We start from the raw sequence: 23,276 nt of genomic DNA, 5'->3' as shown, positions 1-23,276 counted from the left end.
GTACCATCACCACCCCGGACGGTCCCATTGGCCTGTAGGGCGTACTGTACCATCACCACCCCGGACGGTCCCATTGGCCTGTAGGGCGTACTGTACCATCACCACCCCGGACGGTCCCATGGCCTGTAGGGCGTACTGTACCATCACCACCCCGGACGGTCCCATGGCCTGTAGGGCGTACTGTACCATCACCACCCCGGACGGTCCTATGGCCTGTAGGGCGTACTGTAACATCACCACCCTGGACGGTCCTATGGCCTGTAGGGCGTACTGTACCATCACCACCCCAGACGGTCCCGTGGCCTGCAGGGCGTACTGTACCATCACCACCCCAGATGGTCCTATGGCCTGTAGGGCGTACTGTACCATCACCACCCCGGACGGTCCCATGGCCTGTAGGGCGTACTGTACCATCACCACCCCGGACGGTTCCATTGGCCTGTAGGGCGTACTGTACCATCACCACCCCGGATGGTCCCATGGCCTGTAGGGCGTACTGTACCATCACCACCCTGGATGGTCCCGTGGCCTGTAGGGCTTACTGTACCCCCACCACCCCGGACGGTCCCATGGCCTGTAGGGCTTACTGTAACATCACCACCCCAGATGGTCCCATGGCCTGTAGGGCGTACTGTAACATCACCACCCCAGATGGTCCCATGGCCTGTAGGGCTTACTGTAACATCACCACCCCAGATGGTCCCATGGCCTGTAGGGCTTACTGTAACATCACCACCCCAGATGGTCCCATGGCCTGTAGGGCTTACTGTAACATCACCACCCCAGATGGTCCCATGGCCTGTAGGGCTTACTGTAACATCACCACCCCAGATGGTCCCATGGCCTGTAGGGCTTACTGTAACATCACCACCCCAGATGGTCCCATGGCCTGTAGGGCTTACTGTACCATCACCACCCCGGACCGTCCCATGGCCTGTAGGGCGTACTGTACCATCACCACCTTAGACTGTCCCATGGCCTGTAGGGCGTACTGTACCATCACCACCCTGGATGGTCCCATGGCCTGTAGGGCGTACTGTACCATCACCACCCCGGACGGTCCCATGGCCTGTAGGGCGTACTGTAACATCACCACCCCGGATGGTCCCATGGCCTGTAGGGCGTACTGTACCATCACCACCCCGGACGGTCCCATGGCCTGGAGGGCTTACTGTAACATCACCACCCCGGACGGTCCCATGGCCTGTAGGGCGTACTGTAACATCACCACCCCGGACGGTCCCATTGGCCTGTAGGGCGTACTGTACCATCACCACCCCGGACGGTCCCATGGCCTGTAGGGCGTACTGTACCATCACCACCCCGGACGGTTCCATTGGCCTGTAGGGCGTACTGTACCATCACCACCCCGGACGGTCCCATTGGCCTGTACTGTACTGCTGTAAATCTGTCCACTGTCCAGATCATCTGCCACTGGATTGACACTTACTTCTACAGTACACAGCTACTGTAATGCTGAGAACAGCTGCTTCCCTGGACACTTTTTCAGAGTTTGAGGACAAAGTCTAAATCCAGAGCAACTTCCCACTACAAAGACATTTCCCTACCCTTCATGTTCTGTGCTCCAGTTAAAAAGTCCCCTCAACAAAGTATGCCATCGCCATTCCGGTTCCCCATGGCACACATTGGCGCACCCATTTCTCCATCCCTCCTGCAGAGCCACCCCTTGACAGGCACACGCCCATAAAACCCCACATACCCACAGTTCAGTGGCTGAGAATCACCCAAGCCAAGAGGCATGGAAAACAAGAGAGGGAACGAGAGAAAGATATTACTAGTGAGCAGCTTCTGCGCAGTAGTGTAAATGGGGCATCCAGGTGTTATAAATAGCACCTGGGCGTGATACTAACAACAATAATAACGGTGAGCAACAACACGTTTCTAGCCAGAGGTCATTTCTCTCTTTCTCTCTCTCTGTGCCCAGCCTTCTGACACGCTCTCCTCTCATCCCTCCATCTACTCATCTACCCATCTGTCTCTCGCCTGGCTTACTGTACTGCTATTATTTCAAAGTGATAATAATCAGTGTTGTTAAATTAAGCTGTTTAGTTCCCATTTATTTGACGATTGAATATTTTTGTACTGTGTTTCCATGAGCTGTCAGTGAAATGAATCAGTGAGATATCATATCCCGGACCTCAACCCATTCATTTATCTCCTTTATATTCACAACAAAACCAAAGGTAAAGGTGTCAGAGTTCTTAAAGGGGAGATATGCAGTTGCTACATCCATTTTTGGACTTATGAATTTATATATATTTATTTATATATCTTTATATATATACACTGTTCCTTCTTGAAGAACATAACATAGAAATGAACTTAGTTCAACTGTCACATCAAATCAGAACCCAAAATATAAGCTTGTTTTACCAATGTTTGTAAACATTATACATGTAAACAAACTCTGTTTAGCCTCAAAACATGCTTAAAAATAAATTTTTTATATATTAGATGGTCAGTCCTTGCATCCATAGCTCTGTCTATAAGAGTGTTTACATTTTTCTCCAGGCCCATCCCTCAGCTTGAGGAACCTTGTGGCACACAGCCTCTCGGACCATTTCATTTCCCAATTGTCCTTTTCCCCTCTGGTGGCACACTTGTCCTGTTCCCCTCCGGTGGCACATTTGTCCTGTTCCCCTCCGGTGGCACACTTGTCCTGTTTCCATCCGGTGGTACACTTGTCCTGTTCCCCTCCGGGGGCACACTTGTCCTGTTTCCTCTCCGGTGGCATACTTGTCCTGTTTCCTCTCCGGTGGCATACTTGTCCTGTTCCCCTCCGGTGGCACACTTGTCCTGTTTCCTCTCCGGTGGCACACTTGTCCTGTTCCCCTCCGGTGGCACACTTGTCCTGTTTCCTCTCCGGTGGCCTACTTGTCCTGTTCCCCTCCGGTGGCACACTTGTCCTGTTCCCCTCCGGTGGTACACTTGTCCTGTTCCCCTCCGGTGGCACACTTGTCCTGTTCCCCTCCGGTGGCACACTTGTCCTGTTCCCCTCCGGTGGTACACTTGTCCTGTTCCCCTCCGGTGGCACACTAGTCCTGTTCCCATCCTGTGGCACACTTGTCCTGTTCCCCTCCGGTGGGACACTTGTCCTGTTCCCCTCCGGTGGCACACTTGTCCTGTTCCCCTCCTGTGGCACATTTGTCCTGTTCCCCTCCGGTGGCACACTTGTCCTGTTTCCTCTCCGGTGGCACACTTGTCCTGTTTCCTCTCCGGTGGCACACTTGTCCTGTTCCCATCCGGTGACACACTTGTCCTGTTTCCTCTCTGGTGGCACACTTGTCCTGTTTCCTCTCCGGTGATACACTTGTCCTGTTTCCTCTCCGGTGGCACACTTGTCCTGTTCCCCTCCTGTGGCACACTTGTCCCGTTTCCCTCCGGTGGCACACTTGTCCTGTTCCCCTCCGGTGGCACACTTGTCCTGTTCCCCTCCAGTGGCACACTAGTCCTGTTCCCATCCTGTGGCACACTTGTCCTGTACCCCTCCGGTGGGACACTTGTCCTGTTCCCCTCCGGTGGCACACTTGTCCTGTTCCCCTCCGGTGGCACACTTGTCCTCTTCCCCTCCGGTGATACACTTGTCCTGTTTCCTCTCCGGTGGCACACTTGTCCTGTTTCCCTCCGGTGGCACACTTGTCCTGTTCCCCTCCTGTGGCACATTTGTCCTGTTCCCCTCCGGTGGCACACTTGTCCTGTTCCCCTCCGGTGGCACACTTGTCCTGTTCCCCTCCGGTGGCACACTTGTCCTGTTCCCCTCCTGTGGCACACTTGTCCTGTTCCCATCCTGTGGCACACTTGTCCTGTTCCCCTCCTGTGGCACACTTGTCCTGTTCCCCTCCTGTGGCACACTTGTCGTTTCTAACTGTAACTTCAAGTAATGAGCCCCTATGGCATACTCTACTCTATCACGACTGAGTCTCACGCTTTGGTTCTCGTGTTAAGAGAGAGTGAGACGGGCATGTCAGTGCTGGGATGTGCTCAGAGAGAGACAGACGAGATGAGAGGCGACAGAATGTCCCCGCAATCTTCTCACTGCATTCACACACACACACACACACACACACACACACACACACACACACACACACACACACACACACACACACACACACACACACACACACACACACACACACACACACACACACACACACACACACACACACACGTAAAGGTGGATACCTAGTCAATTGTACAACTGAACGCATTCAACTGAAATGTGTCTTCCACATTTAACCCAACCTCTCTGAATGAGAGAGGTGCGGGGGGCTGCCATAATCAACATCCACGTCTTTGGCACCCGGGGCCTTGCTCAGGGACAGAATGACAGATTTTTACCTTGTCAGCTTGGGGATTCAATCCACCAACCTTTCGGTTACTGGCCCAACACTCTAACCACTAGGCTACCTGCCGCCCCAGGCGGGGAGAGAAACGGGGGAGAGATAAGAGTGAGTAGTAAAATAGAGCAAAAGAGGAGTGAGAAAACGGGACTGACGAGAGAAATGAACAGAATGGAGAAATAGGCAGAACCACGAGAGAGAGAGAGAGAGAGAGAGAGAGAGAGAGAGAGAGAGAGAGAGAGAGAGAGAGAGAGAGAGAGAGAGAGAGAGAGAGAGAGTAACAGAAATAAAAAAAAGAGAGGCTCGGAGCCGAGCTTCATTTATTTATTATGAGTGATGCGCTGCGAGGGATTTCACCACAGGACACCACAGAGAATGGGATTTTCTCTGTCCGGAACGGCGGCATTGACTATGTAAAGACAGGGGTCTCTTTATCCCCTGCATTTCCATGGTAATGGGATCCATGGTGAGAGGCTGCTAACCATACCAACGCAGCCAGAGGCGGCGGAGAATCTCACCAAGGGACAGAGAGGGGGAGGGGAGGAAGGCATATCAATAAATAAACAGCCATGTCCATGCAGCCTGTGCCTCCTCCCTCCATCAGTCCTCCTGCCCAATACCCACGCTAGCTAACGCCAGACTACTGCTGCTGTCTCTCTGGTGCCAGGGCTGGGAAAACCCATTGAAACGGGTGATATGATCTCCGTGGTTCTCTTAAACATAATCGCAGGATTTGAATAAGCAATTATAGGGGTATATACATGATGAGCATGTTATGAAAAGCACCATGTATACACACACACACACACACACGCACGCACGCACGCACACACACACACACACACACACACACACACACACACACGCACACACGCACACAGCCACAGGTAGCATCTGTGTGCCAGAACGTATGTCACAGATGCCTGAGTGGTCGTTCATTAGTGCAGTCGGTGTTGTGGTGAGCCATCAATAGAACCCAGGGGGGTTCGTTAGGCAGGCACCTCTGTAGGTGCATGCAGAGAGGAGTTAGCGGGGACATCTGGTCACCTCACGTCCCGCCTCTCTCTCGCTCTGGCTCTCTCTCTCTCTCTCTCTCTCTCTCTCTCTCTCCCCTCATCAACACATCAGCGCCACTTCCCAAATTAAACTGATTAGAAGCAATAATGGCTGGGCATAATGATCACAGAGAGGGGGTGGAGGAAGGAGGACAGAGAGAATAGCCATTCAAGCAGAGTGCTGTTTTCTCTACCGCATATATTTCAAACGGCTGTGTGTGTGCGTGTGTGTGTTTGTGTTTATGTATGTGTTGACGGAGGGGACTGTCATCAGTGATCAAAGCTTGATCAACTTGATCAATTATAAGCGGCATGATGACACACATGTCCCACTGTGACAGCACCACGCTGACATGTACCTCAAATAACCAGTGTAGGTGTCAGCTGCAATCAGACATCATGGTAGACACACACCCAAAAAGCCTTTCTGTCGATCACTGCCAGCTCTGTCTGGGTTGTAATATCCCCTTTTTATGGTTTCTCACCCAGCAACTAAATGCTAATTATACCTTTTGCTATCAAAATCTATTATAGGACATAAACCTTCTATCCCATGTAAATGTATCTCTCCCGCCCCCTCTTCTCTCCCCTCTTCTCGCCCCCCCCCCCCCTCCCCCCCCCCTCTCTCTCTGCATATCCTCATCTTTTTAGGCTCTTAACATGTAAAGTGTCTATGCTGACTATCACACAGTCCTGAGCTGACCTCTAAATGTCCTCTGAATAACTTAGTGAACATAGATGGTTAGGGTATCTACCTACAGTGGGTAAATGGATTCCTATTGGGGCCCTCAGTCAACATGTAACCAGTTTGGACTGTGGGTTCAGGGGGCCATAATAGACTATAGTCCCAACTTCAAACAAGTTATCCTTATTAAAGCCAGGAGAACACACACTGAGACCTGCGTTTACATTGAGAGCTGTCAAGGTATGATAACCTGCCTCCCCATCCTCTGCAGGCTGGCTCCCAGGGCCTAAGGCCTAACTCTGTGGGCAGATAGCTAGGAGATGAGTTACACACTGACACACAAAGCCTCAGAGCATCAGCCGTTTGAAATGGAAGACGGCACCGCTGTAGCCCAGCTGGTGGACAGAGGGAGAGAGAGAGGGAGAGAGGGAGGGAGAATGAGAGAGAGAGAGAGAGAGGGTTGGGCTGGGAGGGACGAAGGGAGAGAGAGAAAGAGAGAGAGAGAGATAGGTAAAGGCGCAAGGGTTGATGGCTAAATTGTGTCACACTGTGTTTATCACTAAACACACTCATCAATCTCTAAATGGACTGGAAACATTGACTCATTGTCTAACATCAAATTCCTTTCGATCCTTTGTCATTGGTTAACTTGCTGAACCCCTGCGATTGTCGCTGACCAAAATCACAGGATGCATCCTGATCTGCAGTCGGAGGGGAATCTTTGGTTCTGTCTTGAATAACTGGCTGATCTCAAAATAGCTGTCTGATCTGGCCATGCAGTCAAGCGGCTCTCTCCTCCCTGACTGGTTCTGGCGGTTGGCCTTTGTCTTTTGATTAGCTGGCAGACGGCCATATTTGTGTGTGGGCTGGCTGGTTGACCTCTGCTCTCCGGAGTTCCACGCTACAGCAGAGTCAATGAGGCGTCCACACAGTCGCTAGGGGCCCTCCCTGCTTCCTGTCCTGGCCGCTTTATTAAAACCATACATACACGTGGACGCACAGACACACACACACGCACTGAATGAGCCAACCATCCCTCTTCTAGTTTTCTCCATCGTTGGTTTTATTACCGGTGGTGTAGCAGTGCTCCCCATGCCCAGGTGCCTGATGGGTAAACAGCGGTGTGCTGTCGTGTCTCCGTGGGGCTGCTGAGAGCCCAGCCATGTGTGTCACAGCTGCTTCAGCTTCCTGTGTTTGTAGTTCCTTCGCCGCACACTTTTTATTTTTCCATTCCATTTTGTTCCGCCTGGCCAAGCAATACCAAAACAGCGCCCTTGTCAGAAAACATGAGCTGGGATGCAGAGGCATGGGAGAAGTTAAGTCTCAGAAATCTGTGTGAATCCAGCAGAGAGGTTGGGGGAGGGGAGGGATGCCTGCAGGACCTGTCTTTTTATGACTGGGCTGGGTGAAGGGTGGGGTGGAGGAGAGGGAGGGGGGGAGCTGGGTGTTAGAGAAAGTGTAATGTTTGACATGAGGCTGAGGGCCCCTAGGGGTTCTTTTTTTCCAGTTCCCCCACCCCAAATGTTTTCTTATTACATAACCCACCCCTTGACATCCCACTAGTGACACCAACACACAGCTGTGTGACTGTATAGCTGTGTAGTTACTGGTGGGGTTTCAGTCATGCTTAGCCCAGGGCTTCTTATGGGGCTGTTCTATGGAGGAGCGGGGGAGTGCATTCTGACTCAAGCCCAGCTTTCATGCTCCATTCCTGGGTTTTAGGGAAGCACGACACTGGAACAGGGACATGGTGCTGCCCACATGGAGGTGGCTGGGCATGGGCATGAGCCTACTACTGTGAGCCTGAGGGGAGGCCTGAGGGGTGCAGGCTTGCCTCATCAGATTCGGCACACTGGGTGGACATGTGCAAGCCTGTCCAGTGGCTTCAGTGTCTGATGAATTCCCCCAACCATCTCAGTATCACTCTTACACACTCTCTCTCTCTCTCACACACACACACACACACACACACACACACACACACACACACACACACACACACACACACACACACACACACACACACACATACACATACACATACACACACACACACACACACACACACACACACATACACATACACACACACACACACACACAAACACACACACGGGTCTAGCTTTACCACACAGTGTGTCTTCAGTAAGACAGTCCTGTGTGTCTCTACGCATGTAAGCCCTGTCTCTGCCTGGTTCTGTTAACATATGGATGTTTTTCATTCCATCCACAGTTCATTCTGAATATTATACACTGCTCAAAAAAATAAAGGGAACACTTAAACAACACAATGTAACTCCAAGTCAATCACACTTCTGTGAAATCAAACTGTCCACTTAGGAAGCAACACTGATTGACAATAAATTTCACATGTTGTTGTGCAAATGGGATAGACAACAGGTGAAAATTATAGGCAATTAGCAAGACACCCCCAATAAAGGAGTGGTTCTGCAGGTGGTAACCACAGACCACTTCTCAGTTCCTATGCTTCCTGGCTGATGTTTTGGTCACTTTTGAATGCTGGCGGTGCTTTCACTCTAGTGGTAGCATGGCTCAGGTAGTACAGCTCATCCAGGATGGCACATCAATGCGAGCTGTGGCAAGAAGGTTTGCTGTGTCTGTCAGCGTAGTGTCCAGAGCATGGAGGCGCTACCAGGAGACAGGCCAGTACATCAGGAGACGTGGAGGAGGCCGTAGGAGGGCAACAACCCAGCAGCAGGACCGCTACCTCCGCCTTTGTGCAAGGAGGAGCAGGAGAAGCACTGCCAGAGCCCTGCAAAATGACCTCCAGCAGGCCACAAATGTGCATGTGTCTGCTCAAACGGTCAGAAACAGACTCCATGAGGGTGGTATGAGGGCCCGACGTCCACAGGTGGGGGTTGTGCTTAATTTACATAAGTATTCACACACCTGAATCAATACATGTTACAATCACCTTTGGCAGCGATTACAGCTGTGAGTCTTTCTGGGTAAGTCTCTAAGAGCTTTGCACACTTGGATTGTACAATATTTGTACATTATAATTTTTTTTATTATTCAAACTCTGTCAAGTTGCTTGTTGATCATTCATTGTTAGACACCCATTTTCAAGTCTTGCCATAGATTTTCATGCCGATTTAAGTCAAAACTGTAACTAGGCCACTTTGAAACATTCAATGGTGTCTTGATACTCAACTCCAACCACCACCATGCTTGAAAATGTAAAAGTTGTACTCAGTGATGTGTTGTGTTGGATTTGCCCCAAACATAATACTTTGTATTCAGGACATAAAGTTAATTTCTTTGCCACTTTTTTTGCAGTATTAATTTAGTGCCTTATTGCAAACAGGATGCAAGTTTTTGAATAATTTTACTCTGTACAGGTTTCCTCCTTTTCACGCTGTCATTTAGGTTAGTTTTGTGGAGTAACTACAATGTTGTTGATCCATCCTCAGTTTTCTCCTATCACAGCCATTAAACTCTGTAACTGTTTTAAAGTCACCATTGGCCTAATGGTGAAATCCCTGAGTGGTTTCCTTCCTCTCCGGCAACTGAGTTAGGAAGGACGCCTGTATTTTAGTAGTGACTGCGTGTATTGATACACCATTCAAAGTGTAATCAATAACTTCACCATGCTGAAAGGGACAGTCAATGTCAGCTTTTTTCATCTCCTAATAGGTTCCCCTCTTTGCAAGGCATTGGAAAACCTCCCTGGTCTTTGTGGTTGAATCTGTGTTTGAAATTCACTGCTCGACTGAGGGACCTGACAGATAATTGTATGTGTGGGTTACAGAGCTGAGGTAGTCATTCAAAAATCATGCAAAACACTATAATTGTACACAGAGTGATGAGTCCATACAACTTATTATGTCACTTGTTAAGCACATTTTTACACCTGAACTTATTTAGGCTTGTCATAACAAAGGGGTTGAATACTTATTGACTCTAGACATTTCAGGTTTTCATTTGTAATCTATTTGTAAAACTTTCTAAAAACACAATTCCACTTTGACATTATGGGGTATTGTGTGTAGGCCAGTAACACCACATCTCAATATAATTAATTTTGAATTCAGGCTGTAACACAACAAAATGTGGAAACAGTCAAGGGGTGTGAATAAATATATACTGTACACTCACCTAAGTATTTATTTGGCCAGTGAAGCTAAAACGTTTAATTTGGCTCTATACTCAAACATTTTGGTATTATATGTACTATAGTACATATCTGTTTTCATACATATCTGTTTTACCGTTTAGAAATGAAGGCACTTCATGTATCTAGTCATAAATATTTGGACAAATTCACTTAGAGTGTTTTCAGTTTAGTCAAAATGTTTGCATTTGGTCTCATATTCTTAGCACACAAGGATTACATCAAGTTTGAGACTACAAAGTTGTTGGATGCATTTGCAGTTTGTTTTGGTTATGTTTCGGATTATGTTCCCAATAGAAATGAATGGCAAATAATGTATTGTGTTATTTTGGAGTCACTTTTATTGTAAATTTGAATAGAATATGTTTCTAAACACTAATAAATGAATGTGGATGCTACCATGATTACAGATAATCCTGAATGAATCGTGAATAATGATGAGTGAGAAAGTTACAGTGTCAAAGATCATACCCCCAAGACATGTGAACCTCTCATCATTACCAGGGAGGTTAGCATTTTTTTTTTTTGGGGGGGGGGGGGGCATATTTATGCCTCTGTAACAAACCTGGAGTCTTTGACAATTTGTTGGGTCTTCCTCCAACACTACCTGGTATTGAGGTCCTGGATGGCAGGGAGCTCGACACCAGTGATGTACTGGGCCGTACTCACCACTTTCTGTAGCGCCTTGCGGTCGGGTGCCTTGCAGTTGCCGTACCAAGCGGTGATGCAGCCAGTCAAGATGCTCTCAGTGGTGCAGCTGTAGAACTTTTGGAGGATCTGAGGGCCCAGGCCAAATCTTTTCAGCCTCCTGAGGGGGAAGGGACGTTGTAGTGCTCCTCTTAAAACTGTGTTGGTGTGTGTGAACCATGTTAATTACTTAGTGATGCGGAGGAACTTGAAACTCTCGACCTGCTCCACTACAGCCCCATCGATGTGGATGGGGGCGTGCTCGCCTCCGTTTCCTGTAGTCCACGATCAGCTCCTTTGTTTTGCTGACGTTGAGGGAGAGGTTGTTGTCCTGGCATCACACTGCCAGGTCTCTGACCTCCTCCCTACAGGCTGTCCAAATAAATACGTTAGGAGGTGTACACGTGTGCACTTGCTGCTGGTTTACGTGCATCTGTTTAATATCCATGAGTTTACCAGTGCAGATGTACTATCTGTGTTATGTCTCGCCTTCAGAGGCGAGCAGATACAAATACTGTAGGTAAACAAACATAATGATGATAAATCAAGAATCCTGATGCATCTTTATCTCATCTTCTCTGCCATTTAGGAGCTCTGTCTGTCTACAGCCGTCTGTCTGTCTGCAGCCGTCTGTCTGTCTGCAGCCACACGGTACTGCAGTTGGGGCAAACTGCAATTACAGCCCCACGCAGAGGATGGCGAGCCAGGAGAAAGACAATCATTGGCCCCCTAATTTGGAGCCATTTTGTACTTAAAAGATCTCATTATATTCAATTACAACCCCGCACCAAAGCCTTAGTCACCGCTATCGTCCACAAGCCATTAAAAAAAAAAACAGTATTGATGATTCCCTGCTTCCATTCTCTCCCTCATTCTATCTTTCTATCTATTACTGTCCTTCCTGTCCTCTCAGCTCTTTTTAAGGGAATATTTTAGTTTATTCACTCCTCTTGTTCCATTCAATGCCGTCTTGCTCGGTGAGTGAATTCACATGCCGACTGACGTGTTAAATGATAAATTACTGGATGACTACAGCAATAGCAATGACAGTGACTATGATGAAATCCCCACATATACAGTTGAAGTGGGAAGTTTACATACACTTAGGTTGGAGTCATTGAAACCCGTTTTCAACCACTCCACAAATTTCTTGTTAGCAAACTATAGTTTTGGCAAGTCGGTTAGGACATCTACTTTGTGCATGACACAAGTCATTTTTCCAACAATTGTTTACAAACAGATTATTTCACTTATAATTCACTGTATCACAATTCCAGTGGGTCAGAAGTTTACATAAACTAAGTTTACATAAATCAGCTTGGAAAATTCCTGAAAATTATGTCATGGCTTTAGAAGCTTCTGATAGGCTAATTGATATCATTTGAGTCAATTGGAGGTGTACCTGTGGATGTTTTTCAAGGCCTACCTTCAAACTCAGTACCTCTTTGCTTGACATCATGGGAAAATCAAAAGAAATCAGCCAAGACCTCAGAAAAATATTGTAGACCTCCACAAGTCTGGTTCATCCTTGGGAGCAATTTCCAAATGCCTGAAGGTACCACGTTCATCTGTACAAAAAAATAGTACGCAAGTATAAACATCATGGGACCACGCAGCCGTCATACCGCTCAGGAAGGAGACGCGTTATGTCTCCTAGAAATGAACGTACTTTGGTGCGAAAAGTGCAAATCAATCCAAGAATAACAGCAAAGGACGTGAAAGGCCGCTCAGCAAGGAAGAAGCCACTGCTCCAAAACAGCCATAAAAAAGGCAGACTACGATTTGCAACTGCACATGGGGACTCATACTTTTTGGAGAAATGTCCACTGGTCTGATGTAACAAAAATAGAACTGTTTGGCAATAATGACCATCATTATGTTTGGAGGAAAAAGGGGGAGGCTTGCAAGCCGAAGTACACCATCCCAACCGTGAAGCACGGGGGTGGCAGCATCATGTGGTGGGGGTGCTTTGCTGCAGCAGGGACTGGTGCACTTCACAAAATAGATGGCATCATGAAGATGGAAAATTATGTGGTTATATTGAAGCAACATCTCAAGACATCAGTCAGGAAGTTAAAGCTTGGTCGCAAATGGGTCTTCCAAATGGACAATGACACCAAGCATACTTCCAAAGTTGTGGCAAAATGGCTTAAGAACAACAAAATCAAGGTTTTGGAGTGGCCATCACAAAGCCCTGACCTCAATCCTATAGAAAATGTGTTGGCAGAACTGAAAAAGCGTGTGCGAGCAAGGAGGCCTACAAACCTGACTCAGTTACACCAGCTTTGTCAGGAGGAATGGGCCAAAATTCACCCAACTTATTGGGGGAAGCTTGTGGAAGGCTACCCGAAACATTTCACCCAAGTTAAACAATTTAAAGGCAACGCTACCAAATACTAATTGAGTGATGTAAACTTCTGACCCACTGGGAATGTGATGAAAGAAATAAAAGCTGAAATAAATCATTCTCTCTACTATTATTCTTACATTTCACATTCTTAAAATAAAGTGGTGATCCTAACTGACCTAAGACAGGGAATTTTTACTCGGATTAAATGTGAGAAATTGTGAAAAACTGACTGAAAACTGAATTGTGAAAAACTGATTCCACTGCTGTGCCTATGAAGGTAAGCAGGGTTGGTCCTGGTCGGTCCCTAAATGAGAGACAATATGCTGCTTGAAGTGATGTTATATAATATCTCATTGCCTTGTGTAGGTTGCTGTCTTTCAGATGGGATGTTGAAATGGGTGTCCTGACTCTCTGTGGTCACTAAAGCTCCCATGGCACATCATAAGGGTAGGGGTGTTAACCCTGGTGTCCTGGCTAAATTCCCATCTGGCCCTCATACCATCATGACCATCTAATCATCCCCAGCTTTCAATTGGCTCATTCATCCCCCTTCCTCTCCCCTGTAACTATTCCCCAGGTCATTGCTGTAAATGAGAATGTGTTCTCAGTCAATTTACCTGGCAAAATAATGTAATAGAAAGAGTGATCAGAGACCAGTTTGGGATGGGAGTGAGGGCGGGCAGTGTTATGCCCATGTTTGTCTGGGTTTGTTGAAGCTCCTGACCTGTGGCATAGACTGGTCCGAGATCTGTTTGTGCTGTCTTGCCGACCTTAGGAGACAGCACTTTACCAGGCTATGTCACTGGTAAAGTGAATTCTACAAAGCCTTACCTGCCCGTTGTGCTTGTGTAAGCTTGGAGTAGACCACGTCAGCTGACTCGATCAGCGTCCGGCTCGTCTGAATCATCTATAGAGAAATAAACGAGACAAGATTACGCAAAAGGAAGTGAGGTCGTACGGTATCAAGAAATTCCTGTGTCGCAGGGGGACTTCTTATGCCATGAGTCCAACTGTAGACAAGGCTAAACAGGACAATGGAAACAGCACCTCTTAGTAAAGAATAACACAGAATCATCATTGAATGTACGCATAGCCAAAAACGGGGGAATACTATATGAATAATGAATAACAAAGTCTAAAGGGAAATACTTCTCAGAGACATTCGATGGAAGAGAAAGAGGGTATGTCAACATTTCTCAAAGTCCTTTGATCATTGGCTCTTTATAAACCTTTTTGCTCCCTCTGCTATGGCCAGACCCTGGGAATCACACCCACAGAGACAGACAAAACACACACACACACACACACACACACACACACACACACACACACACACACACACACACACACACACACACACACACACACACACACACACACACACACACACACACACACACACGGCGAGTGATGACAGAGTCCTGATCATGTGGTGATACAGTAGAGAACAGGAGGTGAGAACAGTCTGGGTGCATCCTAAATGACACCCTGTTCCATATATAGTGCACTTCTTTTGACCAGAGCCCATAGGGTTCTGGCCAAAAGTAGTGCACTACATAGGGAATAGGGTGCCATGTTGTGACGCAGCCCCCGTCTGGTCCCCTACCTGTGTTCCTGGAAGCATTGAGCCAGCCTTACAGCATTAACCCAGTTCCAATCCCCAACCCTGTGACCTGAACTGAAAACCTTCTGCTTTTACAGCCTCTCTCCCTCCCATGGACAGTGAGAAGCAGCTGGCCTGACCCAGCAGTCAGGAGAACGCTAATGAAGATTCACACTTTAGTTAAGAGCACAGAGACAAGAAGCAGGCCACTGTGTGTGGGCTTGTACATGGCCACAGGCTCTGGGATCATATTGGTCAGCAGACAGGACAGGGGGCTGGCTCCCATTGGCTCAGGCTGAGCTGGGTCTCTCTGGCCTGGCCTCAGGGGCGCTGACCACAGAGTTCCAATCTGCTGACACTCAGTTCACTCCTAGGTTACGGCGCCTGCGTCCAACCAGCCCACATGAGGACAACCATTAATGTCTTAATGGCTAGGGCTGGTACACACACACACACGCACACACACACACACACACACACTGGAGCCTCTGTTCTTGAGAGTGGGGCGTGTGCCAATGGACTAATCTTTGGAAGCACACAGTAACACTCAGCTGACTGACCCTGTGCTCAGGACAGGCACCCTCTGTCTCAGACACACTCAGCCTCACTGTAGATTCATCTCCTCAGCTGTCGGGACTCTGCTAGCTAACGCTGGGAGGCTGGGAGCACAGGAATGTTGCAATGGAACAGCAGTGGAATTATTTTTAGGCCCTTCATTTAGGCTCTTCATTAAAGCCCTTTACATGTGAATGTAATATACCGGGGCCATAAGAAGTACTCAAAGACAAGCACGCTCAGGGAGAAAGCTGATTAAAATACAAAGCTATTTAGAGCCTCAGCTGTGGAACTTACATGAGGTTGTTGCACTCTAGGTGTCAGCAATAGGGGTGACTGGGATATGAACAGTAATGTCATGTAACTACAACACCCCAACAGTTCCTCTCTGATGACCCAGTTCAATAGGTCAAACCAATCTCCATCAGGGGGGTGGAATAGTGGGGTGTTGACTTGCTCTGAGCGCTGGTGGGACTTTAACCACCCCTGTGTTGGCCTGTACCAGTAGGTGCCTGGTGAATAATGAATAAGCTGGTTGTTATCACAGATCAGACAGCAGCCAGGATGGAGAGTGACGGCTTGGGGAGGCACAGGGCATGATGGGATGCCGTGCGGAAGAGCAGCAGGGTGAAACTGCTCCGGGATGAATTAGTGCTTATCACAGCGCTGTAGTAGCTATAGTAAATGGTTTGTTCACTCCCTGTGGTGGAGGTTATCTGTGGCATGTTGCCTTGCTGTGTCATAATGTGCTAACAATTTATAACATTTTCCAATACTGATATTATTTCAAGGCATAGTTTGCAACAGACTCTTAAGACTGTATAGTGCACAAGGGTGTTGTAACACGTCACCTTACCAGGTTGTGATGCGTTTTCATTTCATAGCACCTCTTCAGTGAATAACGTTTACACGCCTATTAACCGCCAATGAACATTGCGCTTGCGTTACTTGTTCAGCGTTTACCCACAAAATGTATCTCTCTGAACACAACATAGACCTCAACAGAATGGTAGCGCTGTAGTGTATGTTATGCCTATGTGGTGCTGCTATAGAGTACCATGTCGTAGGCGTTGAGGACCTTGCGGAGCAGCTCGGGGACGGGCCCTTGGGCCTCCATGGTGGGGTAGGCTTGACTCAGGTCCACGGTGACCCTGAGCGCTCGCTCGCTGTTCATCAGCCACGTGGACACGGTCAGGATACACTGCTTCATGTTGGCCGCCGGCGTCAGACCACACAGCTCCTTGAACGACACCATGGCATTCTGGTAAATAAACAGAGAGGATCATGGATGAGGGTTAGCATCACGGAATCTGTAAATATTGAAAAAGATTGTAAGATAGCGGACCCAAGGGACAATTCAAACACAGAGAGGATGGTTTATTGATTCTATGATGATCATGGGGCAAGTTTACCATTATTACTACATTGCCCACAGCAACTTAAAAACCAATAATCATTGTGACCAAAATGTCCCACAAGACCGTACTCTACACATGAGATAAATGTGGTCAACCGTATCCTGATACTCTTCTCAGGCCAGAGAGAACCTCAGGAGAGAAAGAACAGTCCTGATTACGTTTCTGTTCATTAGTGAACCTAGCGGTTCCCATGACATCACAGCCTACTCGTTCAGTGGTGCAACGCGGCCCAGGAGTCTCCACCGTAAGCTGCCTGGCCCTGGTTCTGGCCCTGCCACACCGCCTGCCTCTCTGCCTGCACCTCCAGTCCTACGTGACTGTTCGCATCACAGCCCAGCATTGTTCCCTCCAGCATGGGAATCGGAGCCCTGATTCAGGCCCACCAGGCTATTCACACAGTACATCACCATTCACAAGCCCACCCAAATAAACAAGGAAAGAAAAAAAAACAATGAGGGATGAACGAGAGACCAAAATTGGAAAGATAGAGTGAGAAGGAAAGAGAGGGAAGAGAGGGATAGAGAAAGGAGGAGGGAGGGAGGGAGAAAGAGAGAAGTGGGGAAAATCAGTCATAAGAGAAAGAGGAAAAGCGGGAGAAAAAAAGGGAACGACAGAATAAAAGAAGGAGGGTGAGAAACAACAGCCTGAGGGAGGAAGAGAGTGTGTGGTGATGGTAGTTGGGAAGCGGTCAACAAACCAGGCAGTGTAGGCCAGGCAGTGTGGGAACCAGGCTGTGTCCCCCTGCAGGACCTCCGGCCCAGGAGAAAGGCTCTTTTCTCCCCCTGGAGGATGGCTGTCATTTTGTGGGCCGACCTTCCTGGACATAGGCATCTGTATGCACACACAGCCTCAACTAAAGCTATTAACACCCTCCGGCTGAGGAAGCACAGCCAAGGAGAACGACTTTTACTGTTGAATGGGAAATGGAGGTGACATGTGTATGGGTTTCTCACTGTAGTGTAGGTGTAGATGTGTGTGTGTGCACGGGTCAGTGTGTGTGTGTGTGTGTGTGTGTGTGTGTGTGTGTGTGTGTGTGTGTGTGTGTGTGTGTGTGTGTGTGTGTGTGTGTGTGTCACACCCTGACCATAGAGAGCCCTTGGTTCTCTATGGTATAGTAGGTCAGGGCGTGACGAGGGGGTGTTCTAGTTTAAAATTTCTATGTTGGTGTTTTGGTTTGGTTCCCAATTAGAGGCAGCTGGTAATCGTTGCCTCTAATTGGGGATCATATTTAAGTAGCTATTTTTCCCACCTGTGTTTGTGGGATATTATTTTGTGTTTGTACATGTGCACCACGTAGTCACGTTTCGTTGTTCGTTTATTGTTTTGTTTTGCTGAAGTTTCACTTGATATTAAAGATGTGGAACTCTACGTACGCTGCGCCTTGGTCCAGTTCTTACGACAACCGTGACAGTGTGTGTGTCTGTTCGCGGAAGTGTGTGTGTGTTTGTGCATGCGTGCGTGTGTTTCTTTGTGACTGTGTCTGTGCCTGTCTCTGTATGTTTGTGTGACTACACGCCCCTGTGTGTGGTTGTTGTTGCTCGATACACTCCATACTGTATCCAGACTGCAGGCAGGGCCACAGAATCAAACAGAACAGCTAGCCACTGTGTTTAATTATCCTCATCCCTTACTCCTCTACCCCTCCAACATTACATTCCCCAAATGAGAACTGCGTGTCTGGTTTCACTGCTGTTTCTCTTCCCCTCTCTCTCCTTCTCGCTCTAATCTCTTTCTCTCACTCTCCCGGACTGCGGTTTGGTTGGGAGTGAATGCAGCAGGCCCTTTACTGGAACGCATGCTGCAGGAACAGAGTATGGGGCCGTCTGCCTGCGTGCCTGTTACAGTGTTCCAGTCAACACTCTGCAGGGAAACATACATAGGCATTTCTCTCTCTCTCTCTCTCTCTCCCTCCCCCCCTCTCTAATCTCTCTCGCTCTCTCAATTCAATTCAATGGCTTTATTGGCATGGGAAACGTATGTTAACATTGCTAAAGCAAGTGAAGTAGATCATAAACAAAAACAGTAAACATTACACTCACAGTTCCAAAAGAATAAAGACATTTCAAATGTCATATTATGTCTATATACAGTGTTGTAACAATGTGCAAATAGTTAAGGTACAAAAGGGAAAATAAATAAACATAAATATGGGTTGTATTTACAATGGTGTTTGTCGTTCACTGTTTGCCCTTTTCTTGTGGCAACAGGTCACAAATCTTGCGGCTGTGATGGCACACTGTGGTATTTCACCCAATAGATATGGGGGTTTATCAAAATTGGGTTTGTTTTCAAATTCTTTTTGGATCTGTTTAATCTGAGGAAAATATGGGTCTCTAATATGGTCATCTATTTCGCAAAAGAGCCCCAGGACCAGCTTGCTTAGGGGACTCTTCTCCAGATTCATCTCCCTGTTGTCACGTCCTGACCAGTAAAGGGGTTATTTGTTATTATAGTTTGGTCAGGACGTGGCAAGGGGTATTTGTTTTATATGGTTCGGGGTGTGTGTGTATGTAGAGGGGTGTTTGGTTTATGTATCCCGGGGTTTTTGTCATTGTTCTATGTTAGTGTATTTCTATGCTCTGTCTAGTCATTTCTATTTCTATGTTTAGGTAATTGGGGTTGGGGCTTTCAATTGGAGGCAGCTGTCTTTCGTTGCCATTGATTGAAGGTCCTATAAATAGGAATGTGTTTGTCATGGGATTTGTGGGAGGTTGTTCTTTGCATAGCTGTGTGTTGCCTGCAAGACTGTTTGTCGTCCGTTTTCTTGTTTTGTTTATTAAGTGTTCATATTAAAAGTTAAATATGAGCACTCAACCCGCTGCGCCTTGGTCCATCCATTACGACGACCGTTACACCTGTAGGTGATGGCTTTGTTATGGAAGGTTTGGGAATCGCTTCCTTTTAGGCGGTTGTAGAATTTAACGGCTCTTTTCGGGATTTTGCTAATTAGCGGATATCGGCCTAATTCTGCTCTGCATGCATTATTTGGTGTTTTACGTTGTACACGGAGGATATTTTTTTCAAAATTCTGCATGCAGTCTCAATTTGGTGTTTGTCCCATTTCTCTCTCCCTCCCTCTCTCTCTCAAACACACACACACACACACACACAGTGTATGCGCATACACACACAAACATATCCACGCAAAGGCACACACACACACAAAGGAAAGGGAGAGTTTAATCCTAAATGGCCTGAATGGATTTCCTGCCACTCCTACAGAGCCTCTCTGTAACTGCCAGTCTCCTCGCCCACTCTCCTCCTCTCCAATCCCCTGTGAGAGGAACGCACTTCACTCTGTTATTGTTCAGAGTAGATCACCTGGAAAAGTAGCTATTTGAAACGATCAATCACTCTCTGTCAGAGGTCACTGAAGTGTGATAATGCATTTCTTAATACCATTCCATGCGTATTATGGGGTGTGACTGTAGGCGAAAAAAACAAAACATAATGTCATTTATCAGATGCTCTTATCCTGAGTGACTTACAGCTGGCCAGAGTGTCTTACAGATGGCCAGAGTGACTTACAGCTGGCCAGAGTGTCTTACAGATGGCCAGAGTGACTTACAGATGGCCAGAGTGTCTTACAGATGGCCAGAGTGACTTAGATGGCCAGAGTGTCTTACAGATGGCCAGAGTGACTTACAGCTGGCCAGAGTGTCTTACAGATGGCCAGAGTGTCTTACAGATGGCCAGAGTGACTTACAGCTGGCCAGAGTGTCTTACAGATGGCCAGAGTGACTTACAGCAGGCCAGAGTGAATTACAGATGGCCAGAGTGACTTACAGCTGGCCAGAGTGTCTTACAGATGGCCAGAGTGACTTACAGCTGGCCAGAGTGTCTTACAGATGGCCAGAGTGACTTACAGCAGGCCAGAGTGAATTACAGCTGGCCAGAGTGACTTGTGTGTGTGTTTACGTGTATGGCCAACATTTTAATTAAAAGACTGCACTACACTCCCGAGTGGCGCAGCGGTCCCAGGCTGTGTCACAACCGGCCGTGACCGGGAGTCCCATAGTGCAGCGCACATTTGGCTCAGCGTTGTCTGGGTTAGGGGAGGGTTTGGCTGGGGGGGCTTTACTTGGCTCATTGTGCTCTAGCGACTCCTTGTGGCGGGCCGGGAGCCTGCAGGCTGACCTGGGTTGTCAGTTGAACGGTGTTTCTTCTGACACATTGGTGCAGCTGGCTTACAGGTTAAGCGGGCGGGTGTTAAGGAGCGCGGTTTCGCGGGTCATGTTTCAGAGGACGCATGACTCGACCTTCGCCTCCCGAACCCGTTGGGGGAGTTGCAGTGATGAGACAAGATCGCAAGTGGATATCACGAAATTGGGGAGAAAAAGGGGGTAAAAGAAAAATAAAATAAAAAGATTGCACTATACAGTATCATTCTGCATGTATGCATTTACGCATGAATGGGTGTGCTATTGTGGTGCTATTTTGCTGCTATTGTGGTGCTGTGACAGTGTGTGTTGAGGTTTCTCTCATTACCATGCACCCTCAACACAGGCCTTTGTTAAGAAGACTTGAAGTGTCCTTGAAGTCTCCCTTCTTTACTCTGTCCTGTGTGAGTCAGTGGCTGTGTGTCTCAGGGGAGAGGAGGCTCTTTACTGGAGCCCAGACTACAGTGTGTGACGCTGCCAGCTGCCAGCTCTGGTCTCCTCTACAGGTGGTAATATCATCTAATGGGATTTGGCTCCCCTCGTCTCTGGGTCCTCCTGCCCCTAGCACCACAACCTCTACCTTCACTTATAGTACGGGTACAGGCAGGGTCCATCTGGGGAGACCATCTACAAGAAAGCATTGATGCCAACCACAGTGTGTTATGACGCCATCCATCTCAACATCAAGCCTGAGGGCTTTCTTTTCAGTCTATTGAAAAGGCTGTTTGCACATTTCTATCTCTGTTCCTCTGAGGGAGATGGACATTTTACATCTCCCTTTAGGGAACAGGGGCAACTGCGGTGCAGTCTACACACATGCTGGCAAAAAACACAAGCACACACACACACACACAGATCTGGTCACCTGCTGTACCAGTTACCTAATCGTAATTGTCTTCTATTTTCCTATCATAATTGTCTTATGATAGGAAAATGAATAGCTCCTGTATGCACACAAAAACGTCACAACTAACATGTCTCGCTTGTGTATCATTTCCATGCTTAGTATAGACCCCCCCGATTTAATGTGGGTGTGTTATTAGCTTAGACTGAGTCATTGTCACTGGCCTATTTTGAACATTGTGCAATCCCAACTTCTGACTCACACACAAGCACAGCTTTGAAATAAAATGACTGGTGACACTTTATTTGGATAGTCTGTAGAGTATCTAGAGATGAACTATCAGTAACATTTCAACTATCTACTAACCCTAAACCTAGCTCTAGCGCTAACCTTAACCCTTCTCCTAACCCTAAATGTAGTCCTTACCCTAACCCTAACCCTTACCTTAACCCTTACCCTAATCCTTTTTCTAAACCTCAACCTAAACGTAACCTTGGCAAGCAGTTAGTATGCCCATCAGTACAGTATCTAGAGATGTAAAATTTGGACTAAATAAAGTGTGACAAAATGATTAGCGGACAGTATCTGTGTCAGGAATCTTGCTTCCATCCACATTTAACAACTGCATGAGGCTTGTATCGAGTCCCAAAATATGTCCAGCTGCTTTTCACAACAAAACATTTCTCTAAACATAGTATTTACTGGTATAGATTGTATCCGGTCATTTGCCTGCAAATTACCCTCCACTTATCACATCCATACCAACACTATAAGGAAAACTATTCCCCAAAATTACAGTATTCATTTTCAGTCTGGAACACAACAACATCTCCTTTTTCTGTAACAGTGCCTGGGTAAAAGAGATACCCTTTTTGGAAAATAGAGAGTCAAGATCATCTGCATTAATTTCCACAAATGAAAAATGTATGACAGCATGCCACAGGAGCTCTAATCACATCCCCTGCTTAGTTATTGTGGTCTTGGCTCTTGTTTGCCATGTCCTTAGGCCTAGATTGAGGTTGGCTGGCGGGAGAACAGACCTACCTACCACAGAACAACAACAGGTCTGGAGACAGTCCTAAAGGCTCTGAGAGGATTACCAAGTATAGTTCCTAAGATCAGGAGTCAACCGTGCTGATATCTGGGGTTGTGATTTGAAAACAGAGCATCTGGGAGATGAGAAAGTAGGTAGCTCTATGTACCTGGGTTCATACCGATCACAGACTGAAGATACATAGTGACCTAGTTTCCTTCCTTCGCTAACAAACACAACATCTAACAATCATACATTTGTTACATTTGTTATTTATTGGTAATACAATAGCTTTTTCAGCGCTTGGAGAGACCGTGTAAAAAATTGCTGCCAATAGTCATAATAAGTACTGTTCTGAAATTCCCTGAGACCTAGCTATGGGTGTGC

The 23,276-nt window shown here is 47.3% G+C and overlaps 1 protein-coding gene across 1 annotated transcript in view; it reads right to left on the bottom strand.

Annotated features, from left to right (window-relative positions):
- LOC106607294 (inactive phospholipase C-like protein 2) overlaps positions 1–23,276 on the bottom strand; it is a 94,691-nt gene that overhangs the window by 8,114 nt on the left and 63,301 nt on the right. The window contains exons 3-4 of the mRNA XM_014204112.3: positions 16,492–16,695; positions 14,108–14,183 (exon numbers count right to left, since the gene is read on the bottom strand). Coding sequence (XP_014059587.1) covers positions 14,108–14,183; positions 16,492–16,695 — 280 coding nt within the window. The remainder of the gene's footprint in view (positions 1–14,107; positions 14,184–16,491; positions 16,696–23,276) is intronic.

This window comes from Salmo salar, chromosome 06, assembly GCF_965601325.2.
Source record: "Salmo salar chromosome 06, fSalSal1, whole genome shotgun sequence".
Lineage (NCBI taxonomy): Eukaryota > Metazoa > Chordata > Actinopteri > Salmoniformes > Salmonidae > Salmo > Salmo salar.
The sequence above is the reverse complement of the archived record's forward strand: the minus strand, read 5'-3'. Positions and strand labels throughout refer to the sequence as shown.